The 17,083-nt window shown below is 43.2% G+C and overlaps 1 protein-coding gene across 1 annotated transcript; it reads left to right on the top strand.

Moving 5' to 3' along the window:
- Nucleotides 1-1,612: 1,612 nt before the first annotated feature.
- On the top strand, nucleotides 1,613-7,620 carry shox (shox homeobox). The gene is made up of 7 exons (XM_028991403.1): nucleotides 1,613-1,719; nucleotides 1,817-2,122; nucleotides 3,024-3,232; nucleotides 4,731-4,788; nucleotides 4,899-4,987; nucleotides 6,904-7,116; nucleotides 7,417-7,620. The coding sequence occupies exons 2-7, from the start codon at nucleotides 1,861-1,863 to the stop codon at nucleotides 7,504-7,506; spliced, it is 921 nt and encodes a 306-aa protein (XP_028847236.1). The 5' UTR covers nucleotides 1,613-1,719; nucleotides 1,817-1,860; the 3' UTR covers nucleotides 7,507-7,620.
- The last annotated feature ends 9,463 nt before the right edge of the window (nucleotides 7,621-17,083 follow it).

A 17,083-nucleotide genomic window follows, 5' to 3' on the forward strand; every position in this document is an offset into this window, starting at 1 on the left:
AACAAAAATATCCCATAATATTTTTCTATTATTATAAATGAATCTTTTTATTTTTAGACATTCGTCTCACAGATAGTTAGATTGCGTCTGGTGAACTTTATTAACGTCACAGCGCGGCTGGAGGTAAATTGGCGCCAAGTCGCAGGTTTGGGGGGCGGGGCCAGCGGAATAATACGACTCTGTACGATAATGCTACGCAGCACGCCTTCGTTATCAGGCTCCCTCGCCGCAGCATTTCCACGTCACGTCACCGTTAGAAAAAAAAAAGGATGCGTGGAGCGGACGTGATTGGGGAACGTCTGCCAGTCCCCCACCCACACCCCTCCGGTGTGTATGGGGCTGATCGGAGCAACTGAGGGAATAAACGAGGCCTGGAAACCCGGATGGTGTGTGGAGAATTCGCACTTCACCTTTATACGTATAATAAACGTTTTATTTGGCGGCATTTTTACGACGCACGTTTCATGGCTAAAAAACGAAATGCCGTCAGGAAATGACACCAAGCTATGAATGCACCACGTGACACGTTTTTATGGAATAAAGAGACCGCAAGGTGTAGAATTATCACGACTGATCGGGAGAGAAGATGCGCTTTTACTCTCTGCTGCACGTCGGGCCCGTTTATTCCGATGGCAGCAAAAAAATAAAAATAACGTGCATAATAATAAAGGTTATGCTTAATGCTAATTTTAATCTTGCTTTATTACACCAGTGCACATATGTGTATTTACAGTGGTTTGCATTTGTTCGGATGTGCACACATCATACATAAATGATAAATTACAAATAACAATAAAACCATAATCACGATCCTCAAGGAAACAACACTGCCCTGTCAAGCAAAATGTAATAAAATTATTATAGCGATATTCGTAATACTGTCACGTTTTCATAGTGTCATTATTTTTCATTAGCATCAGTACAGACAATACAGGCAACTAGCAGGGTGATGCACAATAAATATTCTCTATTTATTTAAATCATATAAAAAGTACTTCACAACATTTACATTTAAAAATGTGTTGCTCATAATTATGATTAATTTTTTTGGACATTTTAAAAGGCCTTGGCATTCATTTATTATTATTATTATTATATAATTATATGATAATAATTATTATTAATATTACATGTATTATTAATGTCATATTTTACCTACATGCTTTCATCGGTTTCTTTGTCTTTAAAAAATCTGATTAGAAGACCACAGGTACCATCTGCCAAACCGCAGAGCTGGTACAATGAAACCATTCCGAGCAATCGCGGTCGTTAAAAGAAGAAGAAGAAGAAGAAAAAAAAAAAAGTTGTCAAGGGACTTTTTTTTGTGTGAAAGTCGACATCTCGCGAGTTTCAGCGTGATGAGAGTTCGCGCCGCGATAACGTTCATAAAGCCGTTAATTGCGTTAATGAATCGACGAGCCGCGCAATGGCGTCACGGCCGCATTGATTTCGGGCGCTGCTGGTGATGATGATGAAGATGATGATGAGTGTGCTGATGGTGGAGTCGGTCTGTGTTGGGGAGAGAGAGAGAGAGAGAGAGAGAGAGAGAGAGAGAGGGAGAGAGAGAGGGGAAAGGCGCTGAAAGTTGAATTCAGACGCAGGGCCGCCGTAATTGCTCCAGACACGGAGATGGGGGGCTGGGCCGAGGGCGGCCGCGTATAAGTAGCGTGGTCCCCCCAAAAAACCGAGGCAGAACGGAACTGCAGCTCCGCGCCCCCGGTACGACGCACAGCGACGCGCGCTCGCGGCGGCACATCCACGCAAATACAAATTCTTACGTGGTTTTTTTTTTTTTTTTTTTTTTTTTTTTTCATAGACGCCGAGACAGAAAGTGGACTTGCGCGGTCCGCGGGACGAACCATGGAAGAGCTCACGGCGTTCGTCTCCAAGTCGTTCGACCAGAAGACCAAGGAGAGCAGCAAGGAGACTATCACGTACCGGGAAGTTCTGGAGAGCGGCCTGGCCAGGGCCCGGGAGCTCGGCGGCTCGGACGGGGACCTGCAGGACATTACCGACGGCGGCGGCGGCGGCGGTGGACACTGTCCGGTGCACTTATTCAAGGAGCACGTCGAGCTGGAGAAGGACAAGCTGAAGGAGTTCGGCGCGGCCCGGGCTGGAGAAGGTGAGTCCTCCGCGGAGCGCGGACCGCTCCTTTATTCTTATAAAAAAATAATAAAAAATACACGCGCGTACGTACACGTACACGTTCCGTTAAAACGCTCGAGTCGCGCCTTTTACTAAACTAAAGCAAATGATGACAATGAAGAATGTTCGGACACTTGTAGCGGAACGGGACTATTTTCTGTCCGGGAAACGTTGTATTTACGTTAAAAACGCGCCAGGCCCCGACACACGTTCTTTTTCGTGAAGGAACCTGCTCGTGTTTCGCAGAAATAAATAATCATAAAAAAAATAACCGAACACGGTAACATCATAACTGCAAAAAAGATATTAAACAAACAAAAAAATTATATAAAAAAAAAAAAACATGTCGAAGAAGCGGAGAAGTGGCTGCTTTATTATTTGTATTTTTCATCATTACAAAAAAATATGGATTCCGCCCATGTAAAATATCACATTTCCGGCGCTTTGAACGCACTTTGATTTAAGAAATGAAACCACAGAACCATTTCTTATTTATGAACGATAATATTTAGTTAAATCGGACGTGATGTTGCATTTAGTTTTTTTTTTTTTTCCCAGAGACCCCTATAAAAAAGTAGCCAAGCTATTTTGTCGCTGTGACTACCCTGTTCGAGGTCTTTTTATTCATTAATTGAGCCATTTTACCACTTTCTAAAATCTGTCACGTTTTCATAGTGGCAGCCGTAGTGAGTGGTCCTTAATGAAGAAATAACTGTCCAATTAAATGAGAGAGAAAAATTGTATTTATTTGATTATATGGAACTGCAACCCCCTATTTTTTTTAAATGTAATGTCTTCATAAACGACTGAAACGATGGAATCGCTTGTATTGTTTTTATTATTCTGGTTATTTATATGATATTTGACCCGTCGCGCAGGCATCTACGAGTGCAAGGACAAGAAGGAGGAGGTGAAGTCGGAGGACGAGGACTCGCAGAGCAAGCTGAAGCAGCGGCGGAGCCGCACCAACTTCACGCTGGAGCAGCTGAACGAGCTGGAGCGGCTGTTCGACGAGACGCACTACCCGGACGCGTTCATGCGGGAGGAGCTGAGCCAGCGGCTGGGGCTGTCGGAGGCGCGGGTGCAGGTCAGGAGAGACCCCAAATCCAAAAATCCATTTATTATTAGGAAAAGTTGGAAAAAGTTCTGGAAGCTTCGTAGACGATAAATTAAAACGTGTGTGTGTGTGTGTGTGTGTGTGTGTACCTTCTCGCGTCTCTCACCTCCACCCCGCCGCGCGCACTTGATGCGCCGTCGCCATAAAAACCGTATTAGAAATAATCGAATCGCGCGGCGCGGTGATGTAATTTGGGGACAGTGAGGGACACGTGGGGAGCGCCGGCGACACGACGCGTGGAGAAATCGCATTTACGGGGACCCTGCACTTACACACACACACACACACACACACACACACACACACACACACACACTTTTACAACTCCACGCGGGTGGGGACCGAAAGTGGAAATCCATCGTAAGTAAATCGCGCGGCGGATCGGCCGACATGCGTGCGTCGCGGGCGCGCGTGCGTGCGTGCGTGCGCGCGGCAGCTGCTGTCGCGCGGATCTAATTGAAAGTTATGAGACCTCGGCGCGCGGCGCGCGGGCAAAAAATTCAATTACCGCCCGATATCTCCTGCTTTCCGGCGCGCGGCTAAATTAAATGTCATTATTCACTGTCTGTAATAAAAATCAAAAGGAAATCGGGTTACGGGCGGGTCGGGGGTGGGGTTGGAGGGGGGGGGGGGGGGATTTGCGAAACGCATCATTGAGTGGTCCTTAATGAAGAAATAACTGTCCGAAGCGGTGCGGCTCACTTCGCTTCACTTAAAGGCCGCGACCGGATAATTGGCATCGATCGGGAGCTGAAAAACGGCGGATTTATTACTATTCCCCCCGCGCAGCGTTGCAGATTTAAGTAAATCGAGTGGAATATTGCACCGCACGAACGCGATAAAGAAATAACGAGCAGTTACGATCAGTGGTGAACTGGTAATAACGGACGTTATTATTATTATTACTATTATTTATTATTTAATATCTGTTTAATGTAAATGCGTACGGGTTCCAGTCTTTGTCTTCATTTCTTTTTGTATTTATGAATCGTTTTTTTTTATGGTATCAGGGTGTTTAAAATGACATTATTTATTGCTTTGCGCTCATTACTCCACGTTGCTCCTACTCATTAAAACGCGCCACCCCACCCACTGCCTTCATTATTATTAAGTTCACAATAATTAACAGGGCGGCCCGGTGGTCAGTTTCGGCCATTTTGGCGATGTGGATTTAAATCAATTGGGTCGATATTATTTTGCGAGTACGAGTTGAAATGAGACGTTTATATTAATTATGCATGAACGACAGCAGCGACGATGTCGTTCGTAGTAAAACCCGACCGGAACAATATTGAAATGTCAGGGGGAGAAGAAAAAAAATCGACGTTATGTTGGACGTTGGGCGGACGTTGATTAAACGTTGATGTGGTGTTTAATATCGCTGCCGCGTTTTCGGCGCTTCGTGACAAATTCCGAACAAACGTAAACGCATTTCTCCCCGCTCTCTTCTTTTGAACCCCTTTTCCAGGTCTGGTTTCAGAACAGAAGAGCAAAGTGTCGAAAACAAGAGAACCAGATGCACAAAGGTATTTCTACAGGCCGCTTCCTTTTAAAAGGCATCAGCATCAGCACCATAACGCATAACGTTGTCTCTCTCTCTCTCTCTCTCTCTCTCTCTCTCTCTCTCTCTCTGCAGGGGTTATTTTGGGCACCGCCAGTCACCTGGATGCCTGCAGAGTCGCTCCGTACGTGAACATGGGGGCTCTCAGAATGCCCTTCCAGCAGGTACGTTTCCACCAATCTCACACCAAATCTCGTTTACCACCGAACTAGTAATACACATTTTGAAACAAATAAATGGCACCGTGTGCGTATTTTTGGAATATGTGGATTAATTTTAAAGTAAGATGAAGAGGGCAGGGTTCGTGGGCCCATGCAGACTGACTGAAAGGGGCACCTCCCACCTCGTGACCTGCTCGGCAGAAACGGCAGATTAGAGCGAAGACATTCGATCCCGTGTCAGTTTTAGAAGCGGCCGCCGGAGCGCCGTTTGCATCACCACCCCCCTCCTGAAAAAAAAAAAGCTGGCCTAATTAAGCCAGAAAGAGGCAGATGCGGTGAGGGCGGATAAAGGAGAGAAATAAATGGCTGATGGATGCCGGGGGGGCGGCCTGAGGTGCGAAGGCCGCGTGCAGGACCGCACGATGGCCTCGGCCCAAAAAAGTGACACTTGCACATCTTTAGTACCACAAAAAAAAAAAAGAGAGAGAGAGAGAACGTTCCACCACCTGTTGGTCAGATGGCCGGGTCCTGTGGTACCGACACGCGGAGGCACGCCGGCGGGCCCGCGTAACCCGAGACGGGCCCCGCCGCGGCTTCGGGAGGCTCCGGATTTGCCCTGTTTGCCGTGTGCTCGGGCGGCTGCAACTGCTCGTGGTCACGGCCACCGCAGGCAAACAAAAAAATCCCGCCTCGACTGCCGTTGCACGAAAATAGAGAAGGACGGAGGAGAAGTAGCAGAACCGGCATGTCTTCCAAAAGTCCGTAGAACTGTGACGTGCCTGCATTTCCGCCGAGAGACGTCGTGTGACGAAAATTTACATTTACATTTACAGCATTTACCAGACGCCCTTATCCAGAGCTACGTACAATCAGTAGTTACAGGGACAGTCCCCTCCCCTGGAGACACTCAGGGTTAAGTGTCTTGCTCAGGGACACAATGGTAGTAAGTGGGATTTGAACCTGGGTCTTCTGCGGCCTGGAAACTGTCTGTAAGAACGCGTATATAGAACAGGTACATATGCCCAACACACGATTGGAGCTGCACGAAAGAGGCGCGGCGGGCTGCCGAGGTGAAGCACCGTTCTGGGCATTGTTCCGGCCGAGGGGAGGAAGCTCCGCCTCCTTCCCTCCATGTTGGCCTCAAGGGAGGCGTTGATTACTCTCAAGTCCTCGTTTGCTTCAGAAGCGCGCCGCTGCCTGCTAACCGTCCGAGCCGAGCGCGGGCCTTATTTTGATTGGGCGACGCCACGCCGCTCCGAGCCGCTTTATGTGTTTACCCTACTGTGAAGAATGTGAAAGGCGCAAAAACACACACTGCAGGCCTTCTCCCGCCGGCCGCCGCGCAGCGGCCTTCGCCTCCTCTTAGCGAAATAATTGCCAAGAATGTGCAGCGTGATGTTTTATTCCGCTTCTTCTGTCAGGACGCGTCCAGATAAATATTTATGGCCGCGCGCGCGTGAATACTCGCGCTTGCCGAGCTCTTTATTTATGCAATTGAATATATAATTAGGATTACGGGGTGTTGCGCCTTTTTCCAGCTGGGGTGGATGGGAAAATTCTATCAGAATTTAAGTTTAGAAAGTGCTTTGATTTACTAATTTTGTTCGAGCAGACTGGAATCTTCTCAATGCGACTGTTCATAATGCCTTTACATTTACAGCATTTACCAGGTGCCCTTATCCAGAGCGACTTAAAGTCAGTAGTTACAGGGACAGTCCCCCCCTGGAGACACTCAGGGTTAAGTGTCTTGCTCAGGGACACAATGGTAGTAAGTGGGATTTGAACCCGGGTCTTCTGGTTCATAGGCGAGTGTGCTACCCCACTAGGCTACTAACACCCGACGGCTAGTTTAATGGCTAGTTTAGGCGTTAGCAGGACATGCTAGTAACTCTGTGCTGGTTTTCGCTCGTCCCCTCTAGGTCCAGGCCCAGCTCCAACTGGAAGGAGTAGCCCACTCCCACCCTCACCTGCACCCCCACCTCACAGCCCACGCCCCTTACCTGATGTTCCCGCCCCCGCCCTTCGGACTACCAATCGCGTCGCTGGCAGACTCGGCCTCCGCCGCGGCGGCCGTGGCCGCAGCAGCCAAAAGCAACAGCAAGAACTCCAGCATCGCCGACCTCAGACTCAAGGCAAGAAAACACGCCGAGGCGCTAGGACTCTGACCCCCATGGGCTTCTCTGCTGCTCTGAACTGATAATTGCTTCTCACACGAGACTGCGCCCGTGAAAGGGCCGTGACACACACACTTAAAGTAAAACTTCGACAAAAATGAAAAGAAAGAGCGAAAAAAAAAAAAAAAAAACTGTCACAAAGAAACAGCTGCCAAAACAAACCACTTGTAAGAAAGAAAGAGAGAAAGAGAGAAAGAAAGAAAGAAAGAAAGGTAATTAAACGCCAATGAAATCACCTTTTACTTTTCGCCCAAACAGGCAGGACTGCTTGGAGGCCAGTGGCTCAACCCTTTCCAGTCACACATCACAATCCCGGGACCGTACAAACATCTCTGGATGTCTGTCTGAAAAACCGGCATTTAGGAGATGAGAAGACAGAAAAAAAACAAAAAAAACAAAACAAAACAAAACAAAAGATAAAAAAAAAAAAAGACAGTGACAGTGACAGTAGAGGGTGGCCGACGCCTGTTTGGCCGATGGTGTGTAATGGAAAAAGGCTCGAAAACGGTTTGGATACCGAGACTCTCTTTTAAAAATGTCCACGTCCGCACCCCCCCCCCCCCCCCACTGTGTTGCCGGCCGCTGCTCGGTGCATGTGCTCACACGGAGAAGACCTTTTCCCGGGCCTGGCCTCCGTCCCGCCACCGCTGTCCGCCAGGGACGGCGCCCTCATTTCCCTTCTTGCTGTGGACAGAGCTATAGGAAGCAGCAATAACATCTGACAGTTTTACCCCTTAAATTATTATTATTTTGTACCGTGTGTGTTGTGTGTGCGCGTGTTTTTTTTTTTTTTTTTTTTTAACTTGCTCTCATGAAGGGGCGTGGCATCACGTCAGGAGGACCTTAGCCTTCCTGCTCATTGCCTTGTTGGTTTATAAGGAGTTTTGCAATTGCACACTGAAACGTGGGAGCGGGAGAGGACCATGAAACCGTGTGTTTTATTTCTCTTTTTTTTTAAATGCTGTTCTTGGGACAGAGAAGGGTGACCTCATGGCATCAAAAAGGCATCTTAAGTGACACGTTTTTTTTTTTTCAAAAGGGTATAACTGCAATTTTGTAAGTAAAAAAAAAATTAAAGATGCATCAGTGAAACTGAAATGCAATTATGTGCAGTTAAGTGCAATACTGTAAATATGAAAGTAAAAAAAAAAGCGGTAAAAATTGTTAATGGTTAAATAAAAAATAAAAAAAGAGGACAGTGATTTTCTGATTTTTTCCCCCCCTTTGGCACTGATGTCAGTTTGTTGAACTTCTTTGCCATATGGACTTTTTTTTAAATCCCTAGGCTGTGTGTAGTGAGTTGCTAAATCATCTGCAGTCATGTGCCATAACTCCCAAAGTCTGACAGTGTTGAACATAGTTTTGTACATTTTTAAAGAAAAAAAACGGAAACCACGGCAACTCACGGAGGTAGACAAGGCAATTCTGCTCGGCCCTGTACAGATTAACTGCAGAACCGCTGGGATCGGATATCAAAAGGCATCTTTGGTTTTGACAAGGTCAAGTGAAACCCACCAAAGTTGACATTCAATACAGATTTTGTGCTTATATTTTTTGTGCTAGAGTTTGGAATTTTTAACCGTTGCTTGCAGATAATGTTTTTTTTTTTATTATTATTAATAACAACCGAAAGTAGCACATATGAATAAGAAAAAAATACAAAGGACACTTGCCCAGTAAGGGAACTTTTCCTTGGGATGAGTGGCATCATCTGCAAGACTTCTCTCGCTCACTATATTACCTTATTGATAGCAGTTGCCTTGAAATCAGTAGATCCTGGCAAGGTCTACCTCTATCAGCATACTACATATTGTGCAACATATGGGTTGATTTTGAGCAGTTCATGGGTGCTTTTATTTATTGTTTTGTCCAAATCTTTATAAAAGGGGGAAAGAAATGTTGGATTACGAGTGTACAATTTTTTTTAAAAAACATGGCTTTGCATTTATTTTTTACATATTGTTTTTAAATGTCAGCAAAATTTTCTGCTGTTTTTTTTTTTTTTTTGCCTATAATGTAGCGTGTCTGGGTTTACAAACATTTCAGGGATGGTAGAATACTTAACACTTTTCTTTTGTCCCTTTGTTTCAAGTTGCGTGCAAAGCTCCATGGAATTTGTTGTACTACCGTCACTATTATCATCGTTTTCATATGCAAGCATGCCTACACACGATTCACCATAGAGGCTGTGTTTATTCTGTTCACAAAATATCAATGTACATCTTGTACAAGTAAACTATCAATAAAGTTATAAATATTTGTAATGGGGTTTACTGACATTCCCGAATTTCTGATACAATAAAAAATTATGATCGAAATGTGACGATTTAAAAATCTTAACTGCAGGTCAGCATAGGTCACGGCTAGACCATAATACTGATGGGTGATGAAATATGATATAAAAATAAGATTCATAAACTTTGTAGCTGGATGAAGCTAAAGTGTTTCATTTTATAGCAGAGACTTAATAAATACAACAATTGGTGGCTAGAAATGTAATAATTAAAAAATGTTCTGCGGTCTTCGATATCATTCAGCATTATTCATCATGCACCTCTTCTTTTACTTAGTTGTGCTCTTTTAGTATTTTGGAATCAGGAATAAGGATAAGGCCTTTTTTATGGTCACGACATAGACAGAATCCTACAGACACTTGTCACTACTATGCTGTGCAGAAGTCTGGTTCCTAAGATGTCTTGTCATCTTTTTTATTCCCCGCCACCCTCATTCGGGCCTATTTTGTCTTTAAAGTGCTAGAAATGACGCTTTAAGCATCTGCATGTGAACAAGCGCTGAGCTGTGCACGAAGCGGACTCAGCAGCATTCCACGATCTGCATTTATTTTTCCAGGCAGTTTTCACACGTCGAATCCAGCGGGCCCTTTTGCTGTGTATGTATACGGGTTTCCTTTGTCAGCCCCCATAGCCAGATGTGTGTACACAAAGTAATTGCGGCACGCGGCATAGGGCCTTTTTTTGTCCTAACCTCGTGGAGAAATGAACTCATGCTGTTGCGCTGACACCCCTCCGAAAGGTCGGCGCGTGTTTAATTTGTACCTCTGCACCCATACATCAAAACTGAGTGATATGGGCACAGTGCATTTACCCGGTGACCCCACTGAGCAAGGATCTCTGGGCCTAAGCAAAAATAACAGCATCCTTTTATGTTCTCTGATAATTAGCAGCACGCCACACCCATCAATCAGCCCACAATGAGTCCTGGATGCTTTGTCAGCACATAAAGCTTTTCTGTATGTTGCCGAATCCAGAAAGGAAATTCTGAATTCTGGAAAACACTGCTGGTTTAGCTCGTATCAGTATTTAATAATGTACTATCCCTGTTGAAAAATATTTATTATAAAAAACAAAATGGATTATTATGCTATTCAGTTTATTAAATATCCTCTTTTTTATTTTCTTCTTTATATGTCATTTTAACTAACATTGAAAATAAATCATAAGTAAATACAAAACATCTAATTTTTTATTTAACACCATGTAGAGATAACATAAACATTCTACACTTTTAAGACAGGGATACTGGGCACATGAAGTTTTATTACAATTATTAACACTTTTCTTTACATTGTTTCTCTCTTCAGTAGAGTGGCAGAGATTAATGTGACATCTGCTGATTTTTATTTTTGTATCAAATCACAGGGTTGAGAAAATATTTCAGTACAACGATGTGACTTGCATAACAAAGATGATGATTTGCTTTGACTTTTGTTTGCTTCTACTTTTTTGGCCACAACTCTGTCTGTTTAATCTCCACTGCTGCACTAGAGAATAAACCATTTCCTTTTTACAAATCATACCAAAAATATTCAACATTTCTTTATGCATGCATTTTAATGCAGAATACTCATTTGTAATACACTAATAATAACAATGTAATTAAGCAGGTTATAAAGGTAGTAAGGGGAAAATGAAGCTTTTTGTAATGATGAGAAGTAATATCCTCTTATCTAACCTTAAGTAATCTGTTTGAGTTGAACATCACCAATTAAGTGCTAAAACCCTGCAACAGGGTTTCTGCTCTGTCCAGCAATAGCACACGAAAGAGCCCAAAATTTGCATCATAACAATAAAGCATGACCAAATGCCACACCACAGAGGGTTGTGTTGACTGGTCCCCCCAATGGCCCGCAAAAAACAATCCCGTTGGGTCGGTGCTGCCCACGGGGGGATCAGAGAGTGAGACGAGTTTGGGGAGAAGTCCGCTCTGCCATTCCTGTGTCTATCTCCCTCTGTTGGAAAAAGAAAAAGAGTTAGGAGTGCATTTGTAACTTCATAGCCAGCGCAGTGAAACATGATGTAAATATTACAGACGATTGCGCTTGAATCGATGTACTTAAAATAATAAATACACTCTTTCTAATATTTACATATGTTGACTTTGGAGAACAACTATTCTGGGTGGAATAGAACTCCTTCTTTATTATAACCCAGCAGAAGACAAAAACAAATAACAGCTGACCCAAAATGCGATATAATTTATATATATATATAATAGTTTTTTTTTATAGCATTCTAGTTCATAGTCCAGGACGGTATCAGTCTCTCCAGATACTGAGTTGAAGGCCACTTCAATCGCACATGAAGTGTCATCATGGTCACATGGCCCAACTATCCTGAACTGAACTCTTCTGCAGCAGCTGCAGGGCCAATGACGGATGGCGCCGCAACCCAGACAAGACAAAAAATAGCTGTTACCTGGGAGTAACAGCAACGCAGTTGCAGTTCTATAGAAAGCACAGTCTTAATTCCAGATTTAATGACAGTAAGGTCTGTGTTAAAACTGAAACAAATCATCTCAATTGACACCACATATTTTCCTCTGTCTCTCAGTGTAAAAAGCATCAGTTTTATAAGATAAGTGAATATTATGGATTATGATGCCTTCAGTCAGCCCAAAATGCCCTGTGTGCTGCATGGTGTTTGGGATTAGAAAGCAAATATAATTAAATAACAATGACTGAAATAAAATTTATAGAATTGTTATATTTTTTGCTAATCTTCCCCACAAAGGCTGGGTATGACTAAAAAGCTGCTTGACAGAAGGACTTATGTCATTGCAACAAAGGCCTGATACCAGAAGAAGAAGCCTTGAATCATCAGAGAGTCTTCGCCTCAAATAGCAAGAGTGTTTTACAAAGGATGCCCTGCCTCACTGTTAATACTCAAAGCTGAAGTCTTCAAACATTAATTATGGTTTAATTACTGGGTGTGGCATTGGCGTGCTTCCACTTACAAATACATTGTACAATTGTTGGTTTTGTTGATTATGGTGTTGGGACCCGAGTTCACTTCTGCTTCACGTCTGACGGCCGGCAGGGCTTGTCCAGGCGCCATGAGTCCTCAGAGGCTTTAATAAACCTTCCTGGACTCCCCCAGCACGCGCACATGCTCACTCTACTGCATTGTAACCTTGTGTTGCAAGCTATCCCATAATGCCCCTCTGTGAGCAGATAATAGCATCAAACTCTGACACCGCGTGTGCGCACATCAAACGGGGAACTTCTCCCCTGTACCCAGGCTCTACAGACGGCCACCGCGGGGGGGCCCGGCGGATTCGCTCTCCCCTCCACTCCTCGGCGGGTTTACCGCGATTTCAGAAGAGGGATGCGTGCAAATTTGGGGCCAATCACGCAGAGGCTGAATGTTAATGAAAAAGCAAACAGCCCACCGCAGCAATTTACGGCGCGCCTGGCGCGTCGCTGCGAGCCATGCTCAAGCAATCGCTCCGCTCCCGCAAACAAGGAGCACTTGAGGGAAAACAATTATCTGCCATTTCCAGACTAAGGGTCAAAGGCATTTAAATGTAAATGCAAACAATTTCCTGTCTCTGTCTTTTTTTTTTTTTCTTCCAACGTGAACGAGCACCAAGGTACGCCGAAAATAATTCCCGCCGTTCAAATTTACACCGGTCAATCTATACCTGAACAAACCACGCATTTGGTTCGCACAAACAGGGAGCGTGTTAAATTCTCAGTGGTAAAGTCTACTGAAGGATTTCTAAGGGGATTACCACAGGCCAGCAGGTTAAGTCTCGAGAACTGTGGTATAAAACCCTCTTTTTGGGGGGCAAGAGGTCAGAATGAGCCAAACGTCCTTTGACCTTAGAAAAAAACCTGTACGTCTGGACACGGAAAAGTGGCATTTACATAAAATATGCTCAGCAGCTACCAATATGCAATGAAACGAAGGGTATATCATGAAAGTCTGCAATGTTATTAACCTTGAAAAAAAAATTACCCACCAATCCACATATAACTGATTAAAGAAGTGATGCACTTACAAAACAATTTTAATATTTGGTACGTTTGGCATCAATAGGTCTCAAATAATTGTTCAACGCAACATGGCATCCTTTCGCGGCTCCCTTGTAATAAATATATAAAAGTTTTCATTAAAAGGCATTATGGCTCATAAATGCCATGAGTCAATTCTGTTGATATGCGCACGATGAACAACCTGCCAAATCAAGTTATTTTTATTAGCACCTTGATTTATTATTTCTAAAAAAAAAAAACTCTGTCAGCGGCCATTAGATTCTTTTGCAACTACATGAAGGCAGTCAGCTGCTAATACGAGGTTCATCAGGCTCAACCCAGAGGTCGCGGCAGAAGGACTCCAAATGTGATTTATTACACTGACCGGGAGTGAAAGTATCCGCGGTCAGGAATCGAGCAGGAGAAACGCGCTGTGCAACAATGTTTCAGCAACGATGATCAGGCTAACAAAGACACACAGAGAAATATTGGATGCTTCAGCAATTAACAGTTGTTGCCCTGGGCAGATTCTGGAAAAGAGAAGCTAGTGCTGCAGTGATTATGTCACACTTTAAGAGATGCCGGTAAGCTTTTACTCTACAACATTTCTGATTATGATATTACGTACTGAAATGAATGTTTCATGCCAAATGTATCAGACAGATTTAATGCTGTCAATATTATAGATGTGCAATATGATTCAATATACAAAAACGTAAGTAAGTAAGTAAAAAAAAAAAACAAGTGTCCATACAGTTGAATGGTTACAAATGCATATACATTTGATCTGTTTTATGTCTTTAACAGATCCACTATATTCTTATCTGATAAAAATGTAAAAGAAATAAACACTTGTGGTGCTGAATTAATCTAAAATTCCTGGTAGTGCAGCGTGAGAATGAACGTGACTGATTATATTCTTATATATGTACTTCATTTTCACACAATGGCACATGACAGGAAGTATGCACCCCATGCAACTGCTGCAGATCACACATTTTTTAACCAAAATGAAATTTGATGAGCCGTGAACTGTTTCCTTTAAATCCCCAGGTCACAGTATCCCATGGCTTTCCTCTTTAAATGATGATAACTGCCTGCACTACATCTGTTACCTGCAGAATTGCATTAACCTACTTGGGTTATGCCGGTATTATCTTTTACACGATCACTACTCAGCCGCAGGCTTTTCCATCTTTTTCAAGATTTAAATTCACAGGCCAAAACACTTCAGTACTACATCATTATTTGGTGATCAGTACAGAACACTGAGTGAATGTTAATTATTTTGTGTTATGCAATACTTATTGATTCTGATTGATTCCAGTCCCTGCTGGGGGGCTTCAGCAAAGAACGATTGAGTTTGGATGAGACACTTACACAGAGAATTAAACTACTGCACACTGCTACTAAAGCTAGACATACTGGGCTGCATGGCAACCCCCCCGGCTCAATACACCACAGTCCCCATTGTTCCCAACACTTCAAATATATGCAAACCCCCCATAAGGGGGTTTAACCAAAAAAGATGCCTTTTAAATGTCTTAGCAGAGATGGTTTTACTGTCTCTACATTAATGCTATGTAAACCTGCTTTAAAGAACCGCTATAATGTATCAGATACATTCCCATAAAACTGATGATGTCCATGGTGCAAATGTATTTTATTTATGTTTGATCAATATATAATGTATTAACAATGTTTGCATACTAGCAGTTACAGAAATGGGTAGATAAATAATTAATAAAAAAAACTGGTTATCGGTAGCTACACGAGAACACTGAAGTCAAGTGTTCCCTAATGAGATAATGAACTCTGACCTGAGCATGAGACAACAGTAGAAATAAGGAAGGGAAGAATTGAACCTTGAGGGGACTGCTTAGCTCCGGGTTAAAGCAGCACTCAGACACCCCGGTGGCTAAAATCATAACTTTTCCGAAGGGGAAGCGCACATGGGTCTGTAAATAGCCTGAGGGAATGTTACCCACCCTTATTATATCTCCTATCTCCATTTCCCAAATGTTTTGCACTTTCCTGCCAGTAATCAATACCTGCGAGCCAGCAAAGATTGTGTTGCAGATATAGTCCGGGGTTAATCATGAATTCATCCCTGGAAAGAAATGCTAGTTAAGATATGACAGCAGCCTGAGCAACGGTTTGCATTCTTTAATACTAATGCACACCAGGATGCAACAATGCATGCAGCAAACATGCGTTCTACTTTACAGCTAACGTATGCATAAGAAGAGCTATATTTTCTAATCATCAGCTTCTTTTTGTAGGACAGCTTGTTACGGGCTGTATATGCCTTCCTACCCAGATCGTTACAGGAATATTGTTAATCTGAACAATCGTTTAGATGCAGTATTTATGTAAGCAATTTTTATTCTTACAATTATGCCAGATAAATATTGCATCTGCTCCAGTAACTGCTTATCAAAGCAACAGAAACCGGCTCTTTTGAAGTGCATGCACCGCGGACATAATGTGCGTTGGATGTGTTGAAGGGATTTCTGGGATATTGATGCTTTTGAAACCCATGGGAAGTAGATGTTCAGTAAGCATAATGAATGCCAGATCCGCCCGCTCGGCTCTGCCTACTCGGCTCCACCGCAAAACTCAGTGAGCTCCACATTACTGACTCTTCCCCTCGCCTCCAAAGCTAATAAATGTCACAGGTACATAATCCACTACAAACTTATGAAAACAGATATCCCCTGTTAAGTTATTTTACACTATGTCCCCTCAAGGCTGGAGATTTGATATTGATGAACACATTAAAAGGGGGTGATTTGACTAGAGAAACGCCTCTATTAGATGAGGCCGTGAAAGATGAATTCAATTGCAATTTGAATAGCGCTGCCGCGACAAGATTACTCAAAATGGGCGGCGGAGAATCGGCTGTTGGGAAATTGAGTTGTGCTTGTTAGGAGGAAGCGATCACCACGCAAAATGGCTTTCACCATCACAGGCTGTGTTAATATCCAGACTCGCTGATGATGCTTTTCACTGGCGAGCTTTATTTTGCATGCGTAACCTCTTTTTAAGCCATATCAGTGCCACTGCCACATTCATCACCGGGCCAAATTTGTGGGTGGCTGTCAGGCTGCCTGTGCTAAAATGCACGGCTGCCATAGAGACACACTGAGCGATGTTCAATCTGATACGGGGGTTATTGTTAGGTTTTACCATATTATTCAGGCAATCATTATGTAGTCTTGAAGCTGTCAGGTTGTCTCCTTCCAAAATTGTACATGTGCTAGTAAAAAAAAAGTATTACAAATGTTGTGCTGTTAATTCAATTGTCAATTAGAAGTACATGTGATGGTCACATTTTATTTTACTGGGCCTTGTTACAGTGCACCTATACATGGCAAGTGCAACAGTCCATGTAACAAAATGTAATACATACAGGTTAAGGTTCTTGAGTAAATTCACTCACTTTATGGGCTTTAAAATTTTATAAGAGCCAAATACTGAAGTATTCTAAAAGTATTCGGAATGCTTTTAGAACACACAAATAAAATCCATTTTTTTTAAACACATACAGTATGTAGTTGTCAGGAATCTGACAGTTTTGCAGGCAGTCTCAGTTTCATCCATGATAATACAATGTCAGAAGGGAAGTGACACGTGCAAAAACATGAATCT

This window comes from Denticeps clupeoides, chromosome 9 (assembly GCF_900700375.1).
Source record: "Denticeps clupeoides chromosome 9, fDenClu1.1, whole genome shotgun sequence".
Classification (NCBI taxonomy): domain Eukaryota; kingdom Metazoa; phylum Chordata; class Actinopteri; order Clupeiformes; family Denticipitidae; genus Denticeps; species Denticeps clupeoides.

What these genes read in the sequence shown, in the direction of transcription:
- shox (XM_028991403.1), top strand. Translation starts at nt 1,861, where the DNA reads ATGGAAGAGCTCACGGCGTTCGTCTCCAAGTCGTTCGACCAGAAGACC. An exon ending in CGCGGCCCGGGCTGGAGAAG is followed by an intron (nt 2,123 to 3,023) that starts GTGAGTCCTCCG and finishes CCCGTCGCGCAG; the next exon opens with GCATCTACGAGTGCAAGGAC. An exon ending in TCAGAATGCCCTTCCAGCAG is followed by an intron (nt 4,988 to 6,903) that starts GTACGTTTCCAC and finishes CGTCCCCTCTAG; the next exon opens with GTCCAGGCCCAGCTCCAACT.